This window comes from Camellia sinensis, chromosome 5, assembly GCF_055761805.1.
Source record: "Camellia sinensis isolate YWXY chromosome 5, ASM5576180v1, whole genome shotgun sequence".
Lineage (NCBI taxonomy): Eukaryota > Viridiplantae > Streptophyta > Magnoliopsida > Ericales > Theaceae > Camellia > Camellia sinensis.
This window is the reverse complement of record NC_138965.1, coordinates 143,296,298-143,317,633: the sequence shown is the minus strand read 5'-3', so window position 1 is coordinate 143,317,633 and position 21,336 is coordinate 143,296,298. Positions and strand designations below refer to the sequence as shown.

Here is a 21,336-nt window from a genome sequence, read left to right as displayed (position 1 = left end):
TTGTTCTTGCATGATTTTCAACTATGGGTACCCAGGTCCATGTTTTCAACTCGTAGCATGAAAATCCCAGGTTTGTGATAACAGATTTGCGATTGAACATTCACATTTTTTCTTTCATGTTTTCGCACCCATGTTCTTCATATTCATCAACAGAGGGAAACCCAGAGTTTCCCGACCTCTTTTCCTTGCATGTGGCCCTCGGAAACACACCTCGGCTTAGACCTGGTTGGTGCCCAGTATGTTTTCCAAAATCATTTGCATGCATGTTAGACTTGTTTTGAGGAATATGTTCAAGTACGCTTTGCCATGTGATTGTAGGACTTGGACCTTGCTTGACCCCGACGTTTGAAGAATTAAGTGAGTGGTATTTTTAATAAAGCTATGTTACACTTGTTTTGATAAATCTCGTCTTGCCTTGTTTTGAAAAGTACTTGATATAGCATGAATGGCTATCCCTATTTGTATATCAAGAACTATCTTGTTTTGATGACATTTCTCGAAAGTCCTTAGTTGCAGGGGACTATAATGCAACTGCACTCTTGTCTTGACAGTCCTTAGTGCTAGAGGACTCTAAACTTTCGCAGCACAGCTTGTCTTGAAAGTCCTTAGTTGCAGGGGACTTTAATGCAACTGCACTCTTGTCTTGACAGTCCTTAGTGCTAGAGGACTCTAAACTTTCGCAGCACAGCTTGTCTTGAAAGTCCTTAGTTGCAGGGGACTATAATGCAACTGCACTCTTGTCTTGATATGTCATCACCCCTTGAAATAAGTAGATGTTATTAACATCCAAGGAACTTGAAAGCCGGCAAATGAACTTGACTTTTCCCTTGATTGTAAAGTATACTATGTATTGTTTTGTAAGAGATCTTGGATGTCAATCATGCAAAACTTTTATTTCTAGTATCATTCACTGAGTATCCAAGCTCACCCTCTCTATATATATATGTAGGTGATGAACAAGAAGGCATTGAGGCCTAGGCGTGATGCCGATGTGTTTTGGGCGCATTGCCGGCATGTTTTGGATTTGCGTTTTGTATCGTCTTGAAGATTATGCTTCTCGGCTTATGTTTTCTCTTGTTTGTTTTGGAATATGTCGGCTTGAGAAGCCTTTTGGTCAGGATGTATTTTGTATCTCATTCTTGTCGTATCTAAATTGTAAGACTTGTAAAGATGCTTGATGTATGACATTCCATTGGGCTTAAGCACGGCTCTCATGGACTACTCAGTTTTATATGTATATTTTGCTTCCGCTCTTGTAAGCCCCATATTTCATACTCTGATTGTGTGTGATTTTTGTAAGACGGCCTTCGGTAACCACGGGTTACTGGCCATCACGGCACCAAACTACTAGGGGCAGTTTGGGGGCGTGACAAAAGATCTTGGCTCTTTGAGATACTTTCTTGGAATTGAAGTTTCTAGATCTGACAAAGACATCTTTATTTCTCAAAGGAAGTATGTTCTAGATCTTCTTAGAGAAACTAGCATGTTGGGTTGCAAACCTTCTGATTCGCCCATTGAAGCTAACCATCGTCTCTGCAGTGGTGTTGGTGGGAAGAATAGGTACCAGAGACTTGTGGGAAGACTTATATATCTATCCCATACTCGTCTTGATATTGCTCATGCAGTCGGAATAGTGAGTCAATTCATGCATGATCCTCGTGCAGCATATTTAGATGCAGCATATTGCATTTTGAGGCACCTTAAATTAGCTCCAGGAAAAGGGATTCTGTTTTCAAATCATGGCCACTTGAGGTTAGAGGTCTTCACGGATGCAAATTGGGCTAGTTCTATAGATGACAGTCGATTTACTTCTGGTTACTGCGCTTTTGTGGGGGGAAATTTGGTTACCTAGCATAGTAAGAAGCAAGCAGTTGTGTTCAGGTCTAGTGCAGAAGCAGAATATAGAGCTATAGCACATGGTACGTGTGACCTTATGTGGCTTCAATCCTTGTTGGGCGATATAGGAATCATTTGTGATGGACCCGTGACTTTGTATTGTGACAACAAAGTTACTATCAGACATTTAAATCGACAGACATTTTATTAAGGAGAAATTGACTAAGGGTCTGATATGTATGCCTTATGTGAAGTCGAAAGATCAATTGGCTGACATATTTACTAAAGGTCTTAGCAATAAGGTCTTCCATCCTATTTGTTGCAACTTGGGCATGAGAGATATATTTGCACCTACTTGATGGGGAGTGTTAAGTGTTATTGTTATCTAAGGGTAGTTTAGTACTTTAGCTTATGTTTATGTTTATTAACTTAAATACGTATGCGTAAGTTGTAACCCTATTATCATTGAAATAATATTAGAGCAGCGACTTCTCTCTTTCTCTCTCGGTTCATTCTTCTTCCTCTTCTTCTTCATCTGTGAAGCTAACAAAAAACAACCTTAACCCAGTGTTATTAAAAGCGCACCTAGGCGCAAAGCCCAGCCATGCCCACCCCTTGCGCCTTGCAGTGGTCAAGGCGAGGCGATGTCACTAAGGCGCGATTAAAGCTCACGCTTCGAGCTAGGCGCAGTTAAGCCCAAGGCGCAGGCCTTGAGGGCTTTTTTTTTTTTTCATACAGATTGGACCACCAAGATTTCAGGGTCAGCTACAGCAGATTATTTCCTTCAAATATACTTGAAGATTTAACCCAAATCAGCGACGACGAAAGAAACATCGAGCCCTAATCCAAATCTTCAAAGAAGTTCTTCTCTTCCAATCATCTTCCAGCGCAGTCGTCTTCCAGTTCAGGATGCCCAAGTATGTTCTTCTCTTTGTTTCTTCGTCTCTTCTTCTCCTTCTCTCCGTCTATTCTCTTCGTTTGTTCGTCTATTCTCTTCGTCTTGTTTGTCTGTTCGCCTGTTCGTCTTTTCGTCTTCTTGGTCGTCTCTTCGTCTCGTCTGCCTTGTTCGTCTTTTTCTGTCTTCTTGGTCGTCTCTTCGTCTCGTCTGTTCGTCTGTTTTTTTTTTTTTTTTAATTTTTTTTGCCTTCTCCTCATCTGTTTGAACCTTTTTCTTTTTTTTTTATTTAATTTTTTTTTAATTCTGAATTGCTCTGCTTAGATTTAATTTTAGCACAACTAAAATTAACTTCTAGTTGTGCTCTGTTTATGGTTCAATGATTTAATTTATTTAATTTCTTTACTTCTATGATTAATTTTTTATGGTTCAACTAAAATATACTAAAATTAATGGTTCAACTAAAATATATTAAAATTAATTTTTTTTAATTCTGTTTATGGTTGTGCTCTGTTTATGGTTCAAAATTTAATTTAATTTCTAGTTGTGCTCTGTTTATGGTTCAACTAAAATATACTAAAATTAATTTTTTTTAATTCTGAATTCTCTACTTCTATGATTTAGATGGCATCTGAAAGTACAAGAAAAGATCCTGCATGGAAATATGCACATCAGTTAGATCCTAAGAACCCAAATCAATTTAAGTGTAATTTTTGTGGTAAAGTATCTAATGGAGGGGTTTATAGAGTCAAACAACATCCTGTTGGAGGTTCAAGGAATGTCACAGTTTGTCAAAAATGTCCACTTGATGTAAGGGAAGAGATAAAAGAGTATATGGGAAACAAGAAAACACAGAAAGATCAAATGAACTTGTTGCCTCATTTTGATGAGATGAACAATGATTTTGAAGAGGATGAAGATGACATTGCTTATGAGATTCAGCGGCCTCGTGGATCAAGTGGTAAAGCATTGCCAAACAATCAAAATAGTTCTTTTGCTGGATTAAAAAGGTTGAAGAAGAAGGGGCCCATGGATGTATTCTACACACCCAATCCTGATTTTGTGGTGCAAAATAAAAAAGGAAAACAGACAACAATTGATCATAATGATCCTTATAAGAAAGAATTAAGAGACCGAGCAGTGATAAGAATCACAAGGTGGATGTATGATGCAGGTATAGCTTTTAATGCAATTAGTTATGATAGCTTTGGACCAATGGTTGAAGCAATTGGGCAGTATGGTCCTGGTATGAAACCTCCCAGTTTCCATGAAGTACGGGTTCCATATCTGAAGAAAGAGTTGAATCATACAAATGAGTTGATGAGGATTCATAAAGAGGAATGGGTGAAATATGGGTGTTCCTTGATGTCAGATGGATGGACTTCGCAGAATGGAAGGACTTTGATTAATTTTTTAGTCAATTGTCCTAGAGGAACTATGTTTGTTGAGTCCATCGATGCTTCAAGCTATTCAAAGGATGGGCAAAAACTCTTCGAACTACTTGATAAGTTTGTGGATGATGTTGGAGAAGTTAATGTAGTCCAAATTATCACAGATAGTGCCTCAGCTAATGTGTTGGCTGGTAATAATCTCTTGTCTTCTTGATTCTATATGTACTTACTAGCTAGTTAGTTAGTTAGTTTAGTTGTTATTAAATAATCTTATGTGTTTTGCTTCTATAATTTTAATAGGTAAGTTTTTGGAGGCAAAGAGACCACACCTTTTTTGGACACCATGTGCGGCTCACTGCTTGGATTTGATACTGGAAGATATTTTCAAATTGCCACATATGAAGAAGACATTTGACAGGGCTATTCTGGTACACGGTTATATTTATAACCGTCCAGGTGTGTTGAATATGATGAGGATGTTTACACAGTTAAAGAATTTGGTCAAGCCTACAAAGACAAGATTTGCAACAGCCTTTCTCACTCTATCTAGGATTCATCAACAAAAAAACAACTTGAGAAAGATGTTCACTTCGGAGGAATGGACAAGCTCCAAATGGGCAAAGGAGCCAAAGGGTAAACAAGCAACACAGATTATGTTGATGCCATCATTTTGGAATTTGGCTGTCTATGCTCTTAAGGTCTCAGGTCCACTTGTGCATGTGCTTAGGTTGGTTGATTCTGAGAAAAAACCTGCCATGGGATACATTTATGAGGCTATGGATAGGGCTAAAGAAAGTATTGCAAAGTCATTTAATGAAAAAGAAGAAAAATACAAGAACATCTTTGAAATCATTGACAATAGGTGGAATATCCAATTGCATCAACCTCTTCATGCAGCTGGCCATTTTTTGAATCTGGAGTTCTTCTATTCTAATCCAAGTATTGAGCATGATCCTGAAATCATGACAGGGTTGTATAAGTGTGTGTCAAGGTTGGTTCAAGGCACTGACATTCAAGATAAAATCACTCAAGAAATGAGTATTTATACAAAATCTGAAGGTCTCTTTGCAATGCCACTAGCAATTAGGCAGAGAGTGACAAGGGCACCAGGTAATCCATTTTACACCATTAACTTTTTCATGCCTCTAGATTAAATCAAAAGTTTCTAGTTGTGCTAAAATTAGTTGCAATTCACAGCTGATTGGTGGTCTGCATATGGTTCTTCAGCCCCAAATTTGCAAAAGTTTGCCATAAAAGTTCTTAGCTTAACCTGTAGTGCATCTGGTTGTGAAAGAAATTGGAGTGTATTTGAACATGTGAGCATCTACCTCAAGTTTGGTGAATTCCTTTTTTTTTTCCCTTCTCATATGGTAAATTTTAATACATTCTCTTTTTCTTGTAGCTCCACAACAAAAAAAGAAATAGGTTGGAACAACAACGTCTCAATGATTTGGTATTTATTAAGTATAATAGACAATTGAGACGTCGATATGATATGCATGACACACTTGATCCCATCACTTTAACAAATATTGATGAAAGCAATGAGTGGTTGGTTGGGAAGATGGATGGAGAAGAGGATGAAAACAACGATAATGTGTTTGATAATGAAAGTTTGACGTGGGGTGATGTTACTAGAGCTTCTGGTGTTCGGGAAAGAAATAAGCGAACTAGATCAACAACTTCAAAGACACCATCATCGTCGAGGGCAAGGCCAAGGGGTTCTAGATCATCAAATGCATGTCAATTGATAGATGAGGAAGAGGCAGATTCAGAGGAGACAGAAGAGGAAGATATAGAAGGATACAAATCCAATGATGAAGAAGAAGATTATGAATTGCGTGTTATTGATATTGAGGATGATAATGATTGTTAGATCCTCATTGGATAAATGGAAGCAAAGACTTTATGTTTTGTTGGTTTAATTTGTTGATGTTTTGAAATGCATGCTTAAACTTGAAATATTGTTATTAGTTGACTTTTAGATCATGGATATTCGCGTTTTATGTTTTGAAATGCATGCGTATACTCATTTGTCTATGTTAAAATAGCGATATTTGTTGGTATTTATTTTTTTAAATGTTCAATATTGCATTTTGTTTATCTTATACCAATTAGTTATTTGCTTATATGTCTCATATTAAATTATATTATTTTAACTTGTCATGGTGCGCTTTACTTCGATAAAGCCTGCGCCTTGCCTTGCGCCTTGCACCTAATGCCTCAAGAGACCTTGGCGCCTTGGTGTGCTTATCGCTTTTAATAACACTGCCTTAACCTGTTATCATAGCCTATGAAGCATGGATACTTCCATATCGAAATTGTATTGGATACCAATACTCGTTGGATACTCACAAATGCTTATCCAATACTTCCCAAAAATATCCCAATTAAAGTTTATTTGTCTTTAATTTTAGAATCAAAGTATCATATATGTTCAAGATACTCCAAGTATTCAACATATTTTGACAATAAGATGTGACATTTCTTGTGTAATGTTAGAGTATAATTGTTAAAATAAATGTAAGACTAGTTTCTTCAAATACTTTGCGTACTAGACCAGAAAAATTGAGAAACAGTAAAATTAAAGCATGTCAACTTTTGTCGAAATTTGCATCCTCATAACATAACGTTAATGTTTTTTTACATGAATACGTTATAAAACTGAAATAAAGAATATTTAACTGATACTCAAATACATAATTAGTAATAAATATGTTATGATAAAATTACTTTTATATTTATACACATACATACATACATACAAGATATATTTATACACATACATACACACATACAAGATATATATATATATATATATAGGTTTAGTGTAGTTTTCAAACCCAATCCAACTTGTTCTTGAATGTTGTCACATCAAAGTGCAAACAGATTCAACACCCTGGTCTCAATCAACAGTAGACCAATCTGTGAGGAATGCTGATGGGCTACCATTGCACCACGGCGGCTCATCCTCGGAATCTGAAAATAAAACAAAGACAGAATGGAATCACTTTGTTTCAGTGACATATATAATCAGACTGAATAGGATTTGAAGAGTTGTCACGATCATTCACATCAATTTCAGCAGGCAGGAAGGATGTGGAAGCTACCGTTTCTAGAATGCAAACAAGGTAGCTTCATGTTAGCAGCTTGTCTTTTTTCTATTTTGACCACCTAGTCTAACGCAATGTTTAGGTCTTTGTGTATGTGACACCTAGCTACAAACTCTATGTGATTAAGTAGGTGCCACACTGCCTTATGCATCAGTGGCATATTCACTCTAGACGAGAACCAGTTGACTGATGACTTGATTATTGGTATACCGATCAGTCCAGCCGAGTTGGTCTGATTCAGGAAGCTCCCTCCAGAGCAAAGCAAGCTGTAAGTCAGTTTCAAGTCTGCCTTTCTGCAAGAAAGCTAACTACACACCGCATCACTTTTTGACTTAGCAAAGTGCAGATGCAATGCTTAGGAGGTGAAAACTACTGAATTGAAAGTTCTGGTAGGTTCTTAGCAGTTTATCGTAGCTGGTGCAATACATATTTATTGTTGTATCATACCTTTTTTTTTATAAATTTGTCATATTGGTATCCTTCTCATGTTGTTTCTCTATCCTGTATTCATATCTATGTTTCATAAATCATGGCAGTCCTGTCTGTTGCCAGGAAAACTTTTGATAATGGATAAATTTTTTGATTTTGGCTGTTGTCAGCAAAATCAAAGCTTTTCAAGTATTATTTCAAAAGTACAAATTAGCTTAACTAAAATAAAAATAACCCAGCCAGAAAAATAATTAAAATAAATCAACAAGACTCTGATTTTTCACAGTCTATTCAAATAAAAGCCTGATTTGAAGCACTACTGAGACTGAAATTCAATCTAATGTGTGTATATATATATATATTCTATTACACACACACACACACAAATATCTCGATGCAAATGCGATTGGAGTGTAAAGAATTGAACCGACATGTATATTGATAATCATCTGAATTTCAAATTCTAGCTCCATAATCGTGTTTGAACTGAAACAAATACCGATTATTGGTGGGAATTTGGAAGAAAAAAAAAAAGAAGGGGTAATTAGGGTTTTGTTACCTCAAATCCGTGGATTCCGAGTCTAACTCTAGGCATCTCAAAATCAGCCATTGTTTGTGTAATCGATCACTTCCACTTTCTTCTTCCTCCTCAACTCAACTCAACTCAACTCTACAACTTCACTCTTTCCCTATATATATATCAACAATGATAGAGACCACTAATTTTGGAGCTCTAAAAAGACCACTAATGACATGGCACTCAATAAAAAAAGAAAAAATATACAACACCAGGACCAAAACATCAAATCATTCATGGTGGGACTTACTGCCACATCCTTAGTGGGAGCACTAATTAGTCCTCCCACTCATTTTCCTATATATATTGGGCCATATAGCATTACCAATATATGGAAGAAAAAAAAATTGAACACCAATATATATACTGGGCAGGTTGATTTACCCTTTTTTTTTTTTTTAAATAGATAAATTATAAGCACATCTCCATGATGTTTGCTTAAAATACATATTATCCATTACAGTTTTAAAAATTACATCTCGCCTCTTTAAATTTTTAATCGCACAACAGATGACACATTTTTTCTAAAAACTTATTAAATCAATTAACGGTTTTTAATAATATCATAAATATATTTCAATTAATAATACAGATAATTTTATTGTTGTATAGAAGAGTAATTAGAAATTTTATTTTTTTCTATTAATTCTGCTAAGTAAATTTTTTTACAATAGAGTATTTGTAACTTTTAAAACTATCAGGGATGTATTTGCAATTTAATTTTTTTAGATAAATTAAATTCACCTCCCCTAATATTTGGACAAAATATTGTTAACCCCATCCCACTTTTCACCCAAAAAAAAGTTAGTTTTCTATTTTTTTTTAAATTCATTTTTAAACAGGTTTTCATCTCTTTTTAATGAACTATTTTTTATATTCTATTTTTTATTTTTTATTTTTACATTTTAGATATACCAAAATTAGATGTATCTAAAAAACATAAAAATAAAATTGACTAAAATGTAGAAGAAAAAAAAATTTACTAAATACAAACGGAAATTCAAACAAAAATGCACATAGTTTTTTTTTTCTTCTAATTTTCGTTTTTTTTTTAGTCAACTATTTTTATATTTTAGTCTCTTTTTTTTTTTTTACCTTTTATAAGCATTTAGATTAAGTGAATCTAAAAAATATAAAAAATTAATTAAAATATGAAGAAAAAAATCCCTAAATACAAATGAAAACTCATTTGAAAACAGTTTTAGAAAAGTTAAACCAAATAGAGCGTAATTTTTTTTGAAAATTTTTGTTAATTTTTTTTAATTTGTGTCCAAAAAACATTTCTTTTCGATTTGGTCACAAAGTATCTCGCAATATTGTTGGTAAAATCATAGCATTTTAGTTTTAGAAGAATTTAAATAGTAAGTTCAAAATGAGGGATTTTTTTGTGTGGGAGAAGAGTGGAGATAAATAAGTGTAGTAAAATGCACGTGTGGGGACATTTCTAGTACTTATTAATACATGCATTTGTATGTGTGCATGTGTGACTTTGTGCGTGTGTATCTACATGTTTGTACATTTCTAGTTCCTATGAATGGCCAAGGTGTTATGTTTATTGGCGCACTTTACTCATTTTTTCATTTTGTTACGAGTGGGTTAAGCTCTTTCAAACCAAACCAAACCAAACCAAACCTTGAGTCCCATCAAATGGGGTCAACTACATGAATCCTTCTTCTCCACGCGGCCCTATTAAAGGCCATTTCGTTAGTCAAATTAAGTAGATCCATATCTCTATTTACAACGCTAACCAACGTTAATCTAGGCCTATCCCGTCCCCTAACACTTCCATCTACCATTACAGCATCGCATCTCTTCACTACTGCATCTGTTGGTCTCCGTTGAATATGACCAAACCATCTCAATCGATTTTCTCTCAACTTATCTTCTATCGATGCTACTCCTACCCATTTCTGAATACACTCATTTCTAATTCTGTCTTATCTAGTCTTGCGACACATTCACCTTAGCATTCTCATCTCAGTCACACTCATCTTATCTACATGTTGTTTCTTGGTTGCCCAACACTCCGTCCCATACAACATCGCTGGTCTAATAGCCGTTCTATAGAACTTACCTTTTAAGTCTAGTGGGTATTCGTTTATCGCACAATACCCCAGACGTACTTCTCTACTTATACCATCCCGCCTTAATCTTATGGGCAACATCCGCATCAATCTCCCCCCGCTGTTGTGATAATCGACCCTAAATAACGAAAATGTTCACTGTTAGGCAGTTCTTGATTCTCAATCTTTACTTCTCCTCTGCTTTCATTGTTACTGTTACTAAATTTACACTCCATGTACTCTATTTTAGTTCTACTTATTCGGAATCCTTTAGATTCAAGAGATTTTCTCCAAATCTCCAACTTTGTACTGCTTCTCTAGTCTCATCCACTAGCACTATATCGTCTGCAAAAAGCATACACCATGGCACGTCATCTTGGATATTTTTTGTCAACTCATCCATAACTAAAGCAAAAAGATAAGGACTTAAGGTAGATCCTTGGTGTAACTCTACAATGATAGGAAATTCATTTGTCTCTCCAGCAGGCGATCTAATAGTGGTCACCAACCCTTCATACATATCCCTAATCATATCAATGTAACCTTTTGTCACCCCTTTCTTTGCTAACACCCACCATATTATATCCCGGGACACTCTATCATATGCTTTCTCAAAGTCGATAAACACCATATGAATGTCTTTTTTCTTTTCTCTATACTTTTCTATTACTCTCCTCAAAAGATAGATCGCTTCCATTGTTGACCTGCTAGGCATAAACCCAAATTGATTCTCTAACACCTCCGTTATATCTCGCAATCTACGTTCTATCACCTTCTCCTATACTTTCATTATATGACACATTAGCTTGATTCCTCTATAGTTGTTGCAATTCTGGACATCACCTTTATTCTTATAGATTGGCACTAAAATGCTCTTCCTCCACTCATCTGGCATGTTCCTAGTCAACAAAATTTTGCTGAACAACCTAGTCAACCAAGCAATCCCCTTTTTACCCAAACACTTCCAAGCTTCAATAGGGATATCATCTGGTCCTAAAGCCTTATTTGATTTCATCTTCTTAAGTGCAATCTCCACTTCAAAGTTTCTAATCCTGCAATAGAACCTATAGTCTTGGTTTATCGTATTACTGGTTATTTCTTCCCTTATTGTCGTACCTCCATATTCTTCATTTAATAGTTTCTCAAAATAGTTCTTCCATCTTTTCTTAATCTCTTCATCCCTCACCAATACCTTAGAATCCTCACTCTTGATGCACTTAACTTGATTAAAATCTCTTATTTTCCTCTCTCGTATCTTAGCAAGTTTGTATACCCTCTTCTCTCTCTCCTTGCTATCTAGTCTAGTGTATAGATCATCATAAGCTTTCAACTTAGCCTCTCTCACTACTTTCTTGATCTCCTTATTAGCCAATCTATAGCTCTTAAGGTTTTCCTCAGTTCTATCCTTTTGCCACTTTTTAAAGCACTGTTTTTTTGCCTTAACTATCGCTTGAACTTCTTCCCTCCACCACCAAGTTTCCCTAGAGCTGGGTCCCGTTCCTTTCGACTCTCCAAGCACTTCCCTTGAGATTCTCCTCATACAATTGGCTATCGAGTTCCACATAGTGTTAGCATCATCTTCCAAGGCCCAAGTACCTTTCTTATCCATTCTATTCTTAAAAACTTCTAATTTATCCCCTTTTAGGTCCTACCATCTCGTCCTACGATGCCCACCATCCTTCCTAGCTTGGTATTGCCCTCTAAAACATAAATCTAGTACCAAAATCCTATGTTGAGAGGTCAGGTTCTCTCCAGGAATCACCTTACAATCATTGCATTTTAGGCAGTCCACTTTTCTCACTAAGAAGTAATCTATTTGGCTCTTAACTGACCCACTTTTTACGGTTATCAAATGCTCCTCCCTCTCGTTATACATAGTATTGGCCACCACTAGGTCAGAAGCCAACGCAAAATCTAAAATACTCTCTCTAGCCTCATTTCTGTCACCAAAATCATATCCACCGTGCACCCTTTCATAGCCCAGTTTATCTATGCCTACATGGCCATTAAAATCTCCACCTATAACCAGGTTCTCTCCTACGAGTATCTCCTATAAGATCTCATCCATTTGCTCCCAAAAATGCCTCTTAGTCTGATCATCTAATCCTACTTGAGGGGCGTATATACTAATAACGTTCACTATATTCCCACCAATAACTAGTTTAACTAGCATAATCCTATCCCCTTTTCTAATGACCGCCACTACATTCTCCACAAGACCCTTGGCAATTAAGATACCTACCCCATTCCTGCATCTATCCTTACCACTGTAATACAGTTTAAAACCGGTATCCTCAATTTCTCTAGCCTTCTCATCCATTCACTTAGTTTCTTGTACGCAAGCTATACTAACTCTCCTCCTAATCATAACATCTACCAACTCCATCGTCTTACCAGTTAAAGTTCCTATATTCCAAGTGGCTACCCTAAACCTATAGTCTCGGACTAGTTTCATTACCCGCGCTCGTCTAGAAAAACGCGGGAACCTTTGCCCGTGAAAATGCTTGTTCATTTCAACTGAGTTTATAGAAGGATATGATATTGAAGGTAGGAAAGAATTTTCCTCGAAAATGTCTAGCTTTCTATTGTATTGGTGCACGGTAATTGGTACTTGTAATGAAAAATTAAACTTCGTTAGCTACTTTGAAAAATTGAACTTGTAATGATCTAGAAAATGGGTTTAGAAAGAGAAAACACGTCTTTTTATTATTAATGCTTTGTATTTTGATAGCGAGTTTACGTATTTTGATTTTTTTTATACAACTACTTTTGTTTCTCACCAAAATAGGTGAGAAACAAAACAAGAGTTTAGGAGTTTTTTTATTTTTTTATTTTTATTAAACTAATTCATATATGGACTTGTTTTGATAGAGCTTGTTTGTTTATCTGCCAAATGATGAATCCAAGCATTTTGTTCCTTGCTAGTTTAGTGAGTTAGACAAATGAAAAGATTTCTGGAGAGACATTATGATTCCGTCATTCAATTATCTCAAAAATTGTGCTTCGAAAATAAAATAATCATGTTACAATATGTAGTAGTTACGATTTAAATTAATATGGGTGATGTGTAAAAGGTAAGACAGTAATGCTATATTTTAGATAGTATCTCCACCTCACACTTCCACGTCAACACATGTCCTACCTCAAGTGATGTAACCAGCATATAGTAATTGACCCACCTCACGTGTGTCACTCGTGTGATAATTGATAACATCTTTTACATACATCTTTAAGAATTTTGTTTTTCATTTTTCATTTTTTATTTTTTATTTTTTAACACATTTCTTACATCTAGGGTTTTTTTTTTCATTTTATTTATTTAACAGGAATGAAAGTTGGAGGAAACAAAGAAAGTTGTTGGTGATGATTGTGTGCCTGTTGTGCTGTTGGAGACTTGGAGTTCTTTTTATTTATTTATTTATTTTTCCCTTTTATTTGTTGTCATGTTGGTGTGCTTGTCATGTTTGTTGTATTTGGATTTCCAATGACTTCTCTTTTTATTATTTATGTATAAAAGATTATTGTGTGGTTATATTACTGCTACTATTGGCTATTACTTTTTAATTGTGATGATATATATTGTTATGAACATCCATTCCATTGTCAAAATATATATTCATTATTTTAGTTGGCTTTTTAATTGCTTAGTTGTTTAGTCTGATTAAAAAGGTTGTATTTGGAATGATAATTGGCTTTTTTTTAATTGATTTGATGTTTGTAAGAGAAAAAGTTAAATAATTATAATTTAGATGTGACATTTTATCTTATTAATTATTTTATATTTATTTTGCCTTTATTAACTATTTTAACAAAAAAAACCTCCCAGCCCAACTTCCCAAACACTGCTTATGGGGTGGTTAATAAGAAAGGCGATAAGGAGAGTCACTTGATGGTTGAGTTAAGCTCCTCTATGAGGTCAAGGAGCACAAAGGCAAACAGAGCATGTTGCAAAGAATTGGGTGGTTCACTGGTTGAACGGTTAAAACTTGACATTTTTGTAGACAAAGGAAATATTGGCCCAAAATCCACCACCACCACCACCACTACCAATAAGACCGTCATGGTCATTGCCACTGCCACAAACAAAAGCCCTCTCTTCCATTACCGCCAAGCTTTGATGGAATCGAACTATAACCGATGATCAGAGTATTTAATTGCCAGTACAGTGAGGTCTAAAATTTGAATCAATATAATAGCTAGTGTCAAACCTACTAACATCTTATCATGTGACACAAAAGGTTTAAAAGAGAGTTTCCCCTTTTTTTTTCTCTCAATTATGGGGCTACATTTTGGGCATTAAACTTGGAATTCACATTTCATCCATCTGTACTATGAAAATGCTTAGCCAAAAGATGCACTAACATCACAATCTTATTTTTTGATATTAAAAGCCAAACCAACTTCCATAATAGACATAACCAAATATTACTAGTTAACTACCCCGAACGACAGTTTTAGCAAAAACATGAGCTGGCTTGACTACCTACTGACTTACATTACATATATTTACATAATCAAAAGCATTAAGTAAAGATCAATTCTCCAAAATTAGCAGTTGCAAAGCCCAATCTCATGATGATGTACCACAAAGCTGTTCGACCAACCATAAGCAATCTGTGAAAATTTGGAGTACCTCATATTGAGGGAACCATGTAAAATTCTTGTATCATTATTGATTTAATTTTTTCGCATTAGTTTTTATTCCTATTGATTGATTTACTTGTGGGAAATCATCTATTTTCTCTAACAATTGGTATCAGAGCTTACGGTTTATTTGGATATATTTATTTGTGTAAATCAATGAAGGAGAATGTGAGTCGTATGTCTAGTTTCAATGGAAGCAATTGGGTAACTAGGAAAACTAAATAGAGGACCTATTATTTTGTAAAGATTTGTATAAGCCTACTGAGGGTGATAGTGGCAAACCCGAGGGTATGAAAGATAATGAATGGAAGAGGCTTAAACGAAAAGCCGTTAGAGTTATCCGTCAATGGATTGATGATAGTGTGCTTCACCATGTTGCTACTGAAACTTCGGCACATGATTTATGAAAAAATTAGAAAGTCTTTATGATAGAAAATCAGTCACAAATAAAGCTTTTTTGTTTCGAAAGTTGGTTAATTTAAAATATAAAGATGGCAACCCTATTCTGGAACATTTGAATGAAATAAAGAGTATTGTTAACCAACTTGCTTCTATAAAAATTGTTTTTGATGATGACTTGTAGGCTTTGATGCTACTTTGTTCTCTACCCGAAATTTGGGAGACTTTGGTTTTGATGGTTAGTAATTCGGCGCCTGATGGAATTATCATAATGAGCCAAGTCACTAATAGCTTGTTGAATGAAGAAACTAGAAGAAAATCATAAGGTTCTTCTCATTCAGAGGCATTTGTTGTGAGAGGCCAAAGCAAAACAAGGGGAAGGAGTAAGACTCCTCATGGTCGTGATCAAAGCCACGACAAATCAAGAGATGGTTCTTTTTCAAAGAAAGACATTGAGTGCTATTATTGCCATGAGAAAGGGCACATGAAGCGGGAATGCCGAAAGCCCAAGATTTAACAATATATTTATATATATTGTTTTTGTTCTTCTATATATCCGGTGGTTATAATTGTTTTATCTCCTTGGTGCGTGCAGCAGCTACATGGTATTGGTGATCAATTTCAGTGGGTGCTGTTTTGCTACAGAGGCTTGGAAGTTTTGTTTGGGTGCATATTTGATTACTTGAGTGGAGATTGATTTGGGTCTATTACTTTGGGTTTCTACAATCTGTTTTGAAAACTTTTGTTCGTCTATTTGGTGAGATCTTTCCTCTTGATTATTTGTGATTATTTGGAATTCACCTAAGGGTGGTTTGTGAGACCATTCGTGTCTCATTTGGAAACTTTTTAGTTGATAGTGGAATTGGATTTCGATCCTATGGATGTACTTCACATTGAGGGAACCACATAAAATTCTTGTGTCGTTGTTGATTTAATTTTTCCGCATTAGTTTTTATTCCCATTGATTGATTTACTTGTGGGAAATAATTTATTTTTCCTAACAAACTTGACACCATCGGAACACAATGTTATTAGGACAACACACCAACGCCACAACAAGCCACAAGAGGAAATACAAAACAGATCAAAAACACTATTAACATTAATTCCATCACAAAAAAAATATAAATCCAATCACTTGGAATTCTTTGGCAGCGGTGTGTATGCAAAAATATATGAGACACGAGTAAACTTTCATATATTCTAGGCCCCGTGATCTCAAGGATGGGCATTGCATCAGATATCTCTTTTAAATCATCTTCTGTGAGCTTCACTCTCAAGGCACCAATATTCTCATCAAGGTTTTTAATCTTAGTTGTTCTTACAAATGTACAATTCGAGGTTAAATACAACTTAACCAATTGAAATACAACATTTAGGAGCATATTTGGAATTTTTGGTTTGGTTTGGTTTTCAAAACTTATTTTTTAAAAGATACTGAACACTAGAAGAGTACGATTATGGTTGGCAAAAGGTTTCGTACAACAAGCAAGTAGAGAAGCTTTAGAGGATACGGTTGCAGAATATTTAAATGAGCTGATTGACAGAAATTTGATTCAAGTAGCTAAAAGAAACTGGAGGAGAATTAGAAGTTGCTGAGCGCATGATCTTCTTCGAGATTTTGCAATTGAAAAGTCAAAGGAGTTTAAATTTCTTATGATGGAAATGTTTATTCCGCACTATCTCCTTGCAAACATCGAAGACTAGCTTCTCATAGCTATGGATTAAAAATGTTTGAATCCATTGATCATTCATCAAATTTTCCTTTATGAACCCTTTTGTTCTTCAACTTGGAAAATGAATCTGCCAAAATAGGAGAGATAGAATTTCTGTACAAAAAATTGAGATTGTTGAGAGTTAGATCTTGAAAAAAGTAGGTTCTACCCTTTCAAAGAAATCTTCTTTGATGCAATAGAGAAGTTCTTTCACTTGAGGTACTTCAGGATAAGTGAGTCCAAAATAAATGAGATTCCACCATCCATACGTAACTTGCAAACCCAACAAACCCTAGAATATTTCAATATGGGTTACCCATATATGTTATCAGGTAATATGGATCACCCAATTATGTCACCAGACAAGATATGCAATGCAAAGTAGTTGAGACATTTAATTGGATGCTTTAAGTGGCCTTTCCCAGTTGGAAAACCTAACAAACCTTCAAACTCTAAACTACATTGTTGTTGGTGACCGGATTTAGTTGGGAGATTTGAAAAGGGATTTGGAAAAAGAAAAGGTAGGTGAAATGTAAATAAAATATACCTACATTTCACATAATTTCACACACCTTTTCCATTTTCCTTCCCAAATCCTTCAACCAAACACAGCGTAAGTGATTTAATCAATCTCAATGAGCTTCACGTAGTGTTTAATGGAGAAAGCAAAAGGCTCACTCTAGACTCTATCGGTAGATTAAGAAGCCTCCAAACATTATGTTTGCGTGTGTTTAGGGACACTGTTTGGAATCCTACACTACAGTCACTTTCTTAGTGCCAGCACCTCCTTCAATTGAGGTTAAATAGGAAACCTACCAACAAAGATGCACAAATTCTTACTGAATCTCAAATACCTCTTCTTGGATGGATGGGTAATGGAGAAAGATCCTATGCCATCATTGGAGAAGCTTTCAAAGCTGACAATTCTTTACTACTACAGACTAAATAAATTTGCTTGCACTGCAGGAGGGTTCTCTCAACTCGAAATTTTACAACTTCTCAACTGTCATGTGAAGGAGTTACAAGTGGATGAAGGAGAAATGCCTTTGCTTCGGGGTTTGTACAACCCTAACAATGTCAGCATCCCAGAGAGATTAAGGTCCATTCCTGCCCCCCAAAAATTGGGATTTGGCAAAGGTGGATGAGTGGCCTTACTAACAAAGAAAACAAGTTACAGATGTGTAATAGTTTCTGCCAGTAAATATATTGTAAATAAAAGGTTTCATTTCTTATAAATCACTTTCCTAAATGTTCTAGTTTTAACTTAGTTTATAAAGCTTTTCAACTGGATATGCTATAATAAAGTTTATTTGAAATTCTATGTATAATTAGATATATATGTGTGTGTGTGTGTGTGTGTGTGTGTGTGTGTGTGTTTTCTTAACGATGTATGCTTAGTAAACTAGCTACGTGAGTAGAGAAATAATAAGATATGATTTCTCTTTTGGTTATTTGGTGAGAAAAGAAAAGAAAAGAAAAGAAAATGATTGTTATTTCTCATCATTGTGTTTGAATGAATCAAAATAAAAGAGAATACATGTCTTCATTTTTAATGTTTTGTATTTAGATAGACAGTTAGTATTTTGATTTTTTGATTTTATTTTTTATATAATTACTTTTGTCTCTTACCAATTTTGGTGAGAAACAAAACAAGAGTTTTAGGTTTATTTTTTATTTTATTATATATATTATTAAACTAATTGATACATGGATTTGTTTTGATAGAGTTTGTTTTCTTATTTGCCAAATGATGAATCCAAGCATTTAGTTCCTTGCTAGTTTAGTGAGTTAGGCAAATGAAAAGTATGTGAAGAGATATTAATCATTCAGTTATCTCAAAAATTGTGCTTAGGAAATGGATAATCATTTTACAATATACATTCGTTACGATTTAAATTAATATTGATGATGTGTAAAAAGTAGGGCAATAGTTATATCTTAGATAACATTTCCACCTCACAGTTAACAATTGTCCTACCTCAAGTGATACAATCAGCATATAGTAATATTTTTTTTTTAATCAACAAAAGAAAAAAATTTATTGATGAAATCAAGCTTACAAAGTATGAATTACAACAATAAAAGGGAGAAAAGTGCAAAGAACATCACAACATAACTTCAAGATCCCAACTAAATTGGCACAAAGGTCCAGGGGAGTCACGTGCCCCCCTTGGGTTTTGGAAATTTTATTTTATTTTATTTATTTATTTATTTTTGCAAACATAAAGAAAATATTTTTAATAAAAAAAATTATAAAATATTATTTAGAGTGAAATATCAATGACATTTTTAAAACTATGAGAATAATAATAGTTGTTTTTTTATTGAAAATAAAGACATTACGATAAGTCATATTATTATCTATGAAAATTTCAATACAATAGTGATGTGATGTCTATCATTATTGACATACAATTATAATTAATCTTAATGAAGATATGGAATTTATTGAATTGTTAGTTACATTTGACATGTGAGGTTTATCCTCTATGTGTTTCTTTAATATTAATTGGTGATATCATATGTCAATGATGACGTGATATTACTATTCTATTGAATTTTTACTGAAATTTTGTATAAAAGATTACTTTATCGTTATATAATTTATTTTAAAACTTATATCTATGACTTTTTTTTTTTTATATTGTCCATAATATTCTAGTTACAAATAATATATATATTATTTATCTTTTTTGAAGTCAATCGTAAAAATTTATGTGAAATATTTTTTGTAAATTTTTTTAATATTATAATTAATAAGTGCCCCATCTGATTTAATTTCTTAGCTCCATCGCGGTACACAATCACTTGCTAGCATAAGTCTCAAAATTGGCAAGGAACCAACAAAAGGAGACAAAAAACAACAAACTCAAAGTAATAAAAACAACACCACCACCCCCAAGCAGGCCCAAACACCAAGCTCAACAATCACAAGGCAGCACAAAACAACACAGACATAGAGCAATATCATCAGCCCACTTAGATACATCAGTACATTAGTAGTGAGCACAAAATCAGCAGCAGTAACACAAATAAGCTCAAACTCTGTTCCTCATGCTCTGCTCCTCACACTTTAACTCAAGCTCTGCTCCTCACTCTTTAACTTAGCTACAGGTTAGTAGAGGAGAACCTAATCTGATGCAAATCAAAAACAGGTCATGTACTGAGTACCTGCAGTCCTTATAGCGAGCTTTGACCCATAGAGCAATTCTTACTTTTATCAACTCGCAAAGCTGCTCCATCTGAATCTGCTTCCCATTAAAGATGCACTCATTTCTAAGTTTCCAAATGGACCACATTACTGCTAGTGATATGGCATTCCAAATTTTATTTTTCAACTTCTTCCATTTAAAACTCCTCCTCCACTCAAGTAACCAGCCACCTTATCCGGCATTACCCAAATTAAACCGCACCAATTCATAAGATTCAACCAAAGCCTCTAGATAATGGGGCACCACATCAACCATGATTCACATATTCAACTTCAGCCTTACAGAAAATGCATTCAGCACTGACATTCTGGCCAATTACCCCTAATCTTTGAAGATAAACAGTTGTTTTAACTCTCCCTTTCCAAGCCAACCAACCAAAGAATTGCAGTTTTGGTGGTGTAATATTGTTCAAAGCAGTTTAGTGACCGCAATGCTATTTCTAGAGGCATTCCAATTATAAATTGTAGACACAGAAAATTGACCTGATGGGGAAGCCTTCCAAAATAAGCAATCCTCTTTAATTGAAAGGAAGGTAAGGCGGAGTTCAATATGGTAACGAGTCTTTCCAGTTATTCCTCCTCCCAAGCAAATAAAGATCTCCTAAAAATCTGGTTCCAAGTTGCTGAGATTCCTCTTCTTTCCACCATCATCCTCAAAGAGGCCTCTTTTTCTGATGACAAATCATACGATCTTGGACTGACCCACCTCACGTGTCACTCGTGTGATAATTGATATCATTTTTTACATGCATCTTTAAGAATTTTGTTTTTCATTTTTTTATTTTTTAACACATTTCTTACATCTTAGTGTTTTTTGTTTTATTTATTTTTTTATATTTTTTATTTAACAGGAATGAAAGCTAGAGGAAACAAATGAAAGTTGTTGGTGATGCTTGTGTGCCTGTTGTGCTGTTGGAGACTTGGAGTTCTTTTTTTTTTTTCCTTTTCTTTTATTTGTTGGCATGTTGGTGTGCTTGTCATGTTTGTTGTATTTGGATTTCCAATGACTTCTCTTTTTATTATTTATGTATTAAAACCTAATGTGTGGTTGTATTACTGCTGC

General features: G+C 34.7%; 1 protein-coding gene across 1 annotated transcript; it reads left to right on the top strand.

Moving 5' to 3' along the window:
* Positions 1-4,016: 4,016 nt before the first annotated feature.
* On the top strand, positions 4,017-5,397 carry LOC114283380 (uncharacterized). Its single transcript, XM_082868024.1, has 2 exons — positions 4,017-4,313; positions 4,423-5,397. The coding sequence occupies exons 1-2, from the start codon at positions 4,052-4,054 to the stop codon at positions 5,274-5,276; spliced, it is 1,116 nt and encodes a 371-aa protein (XP_082724150.1). The 5' UTR covers positions 4,017-4,051; the 3' UTR covers positions 5,277-5,397.
* The last annotated feature ends 15,939 nt before the right edge of the window (positions 5,398-21,336 follow it).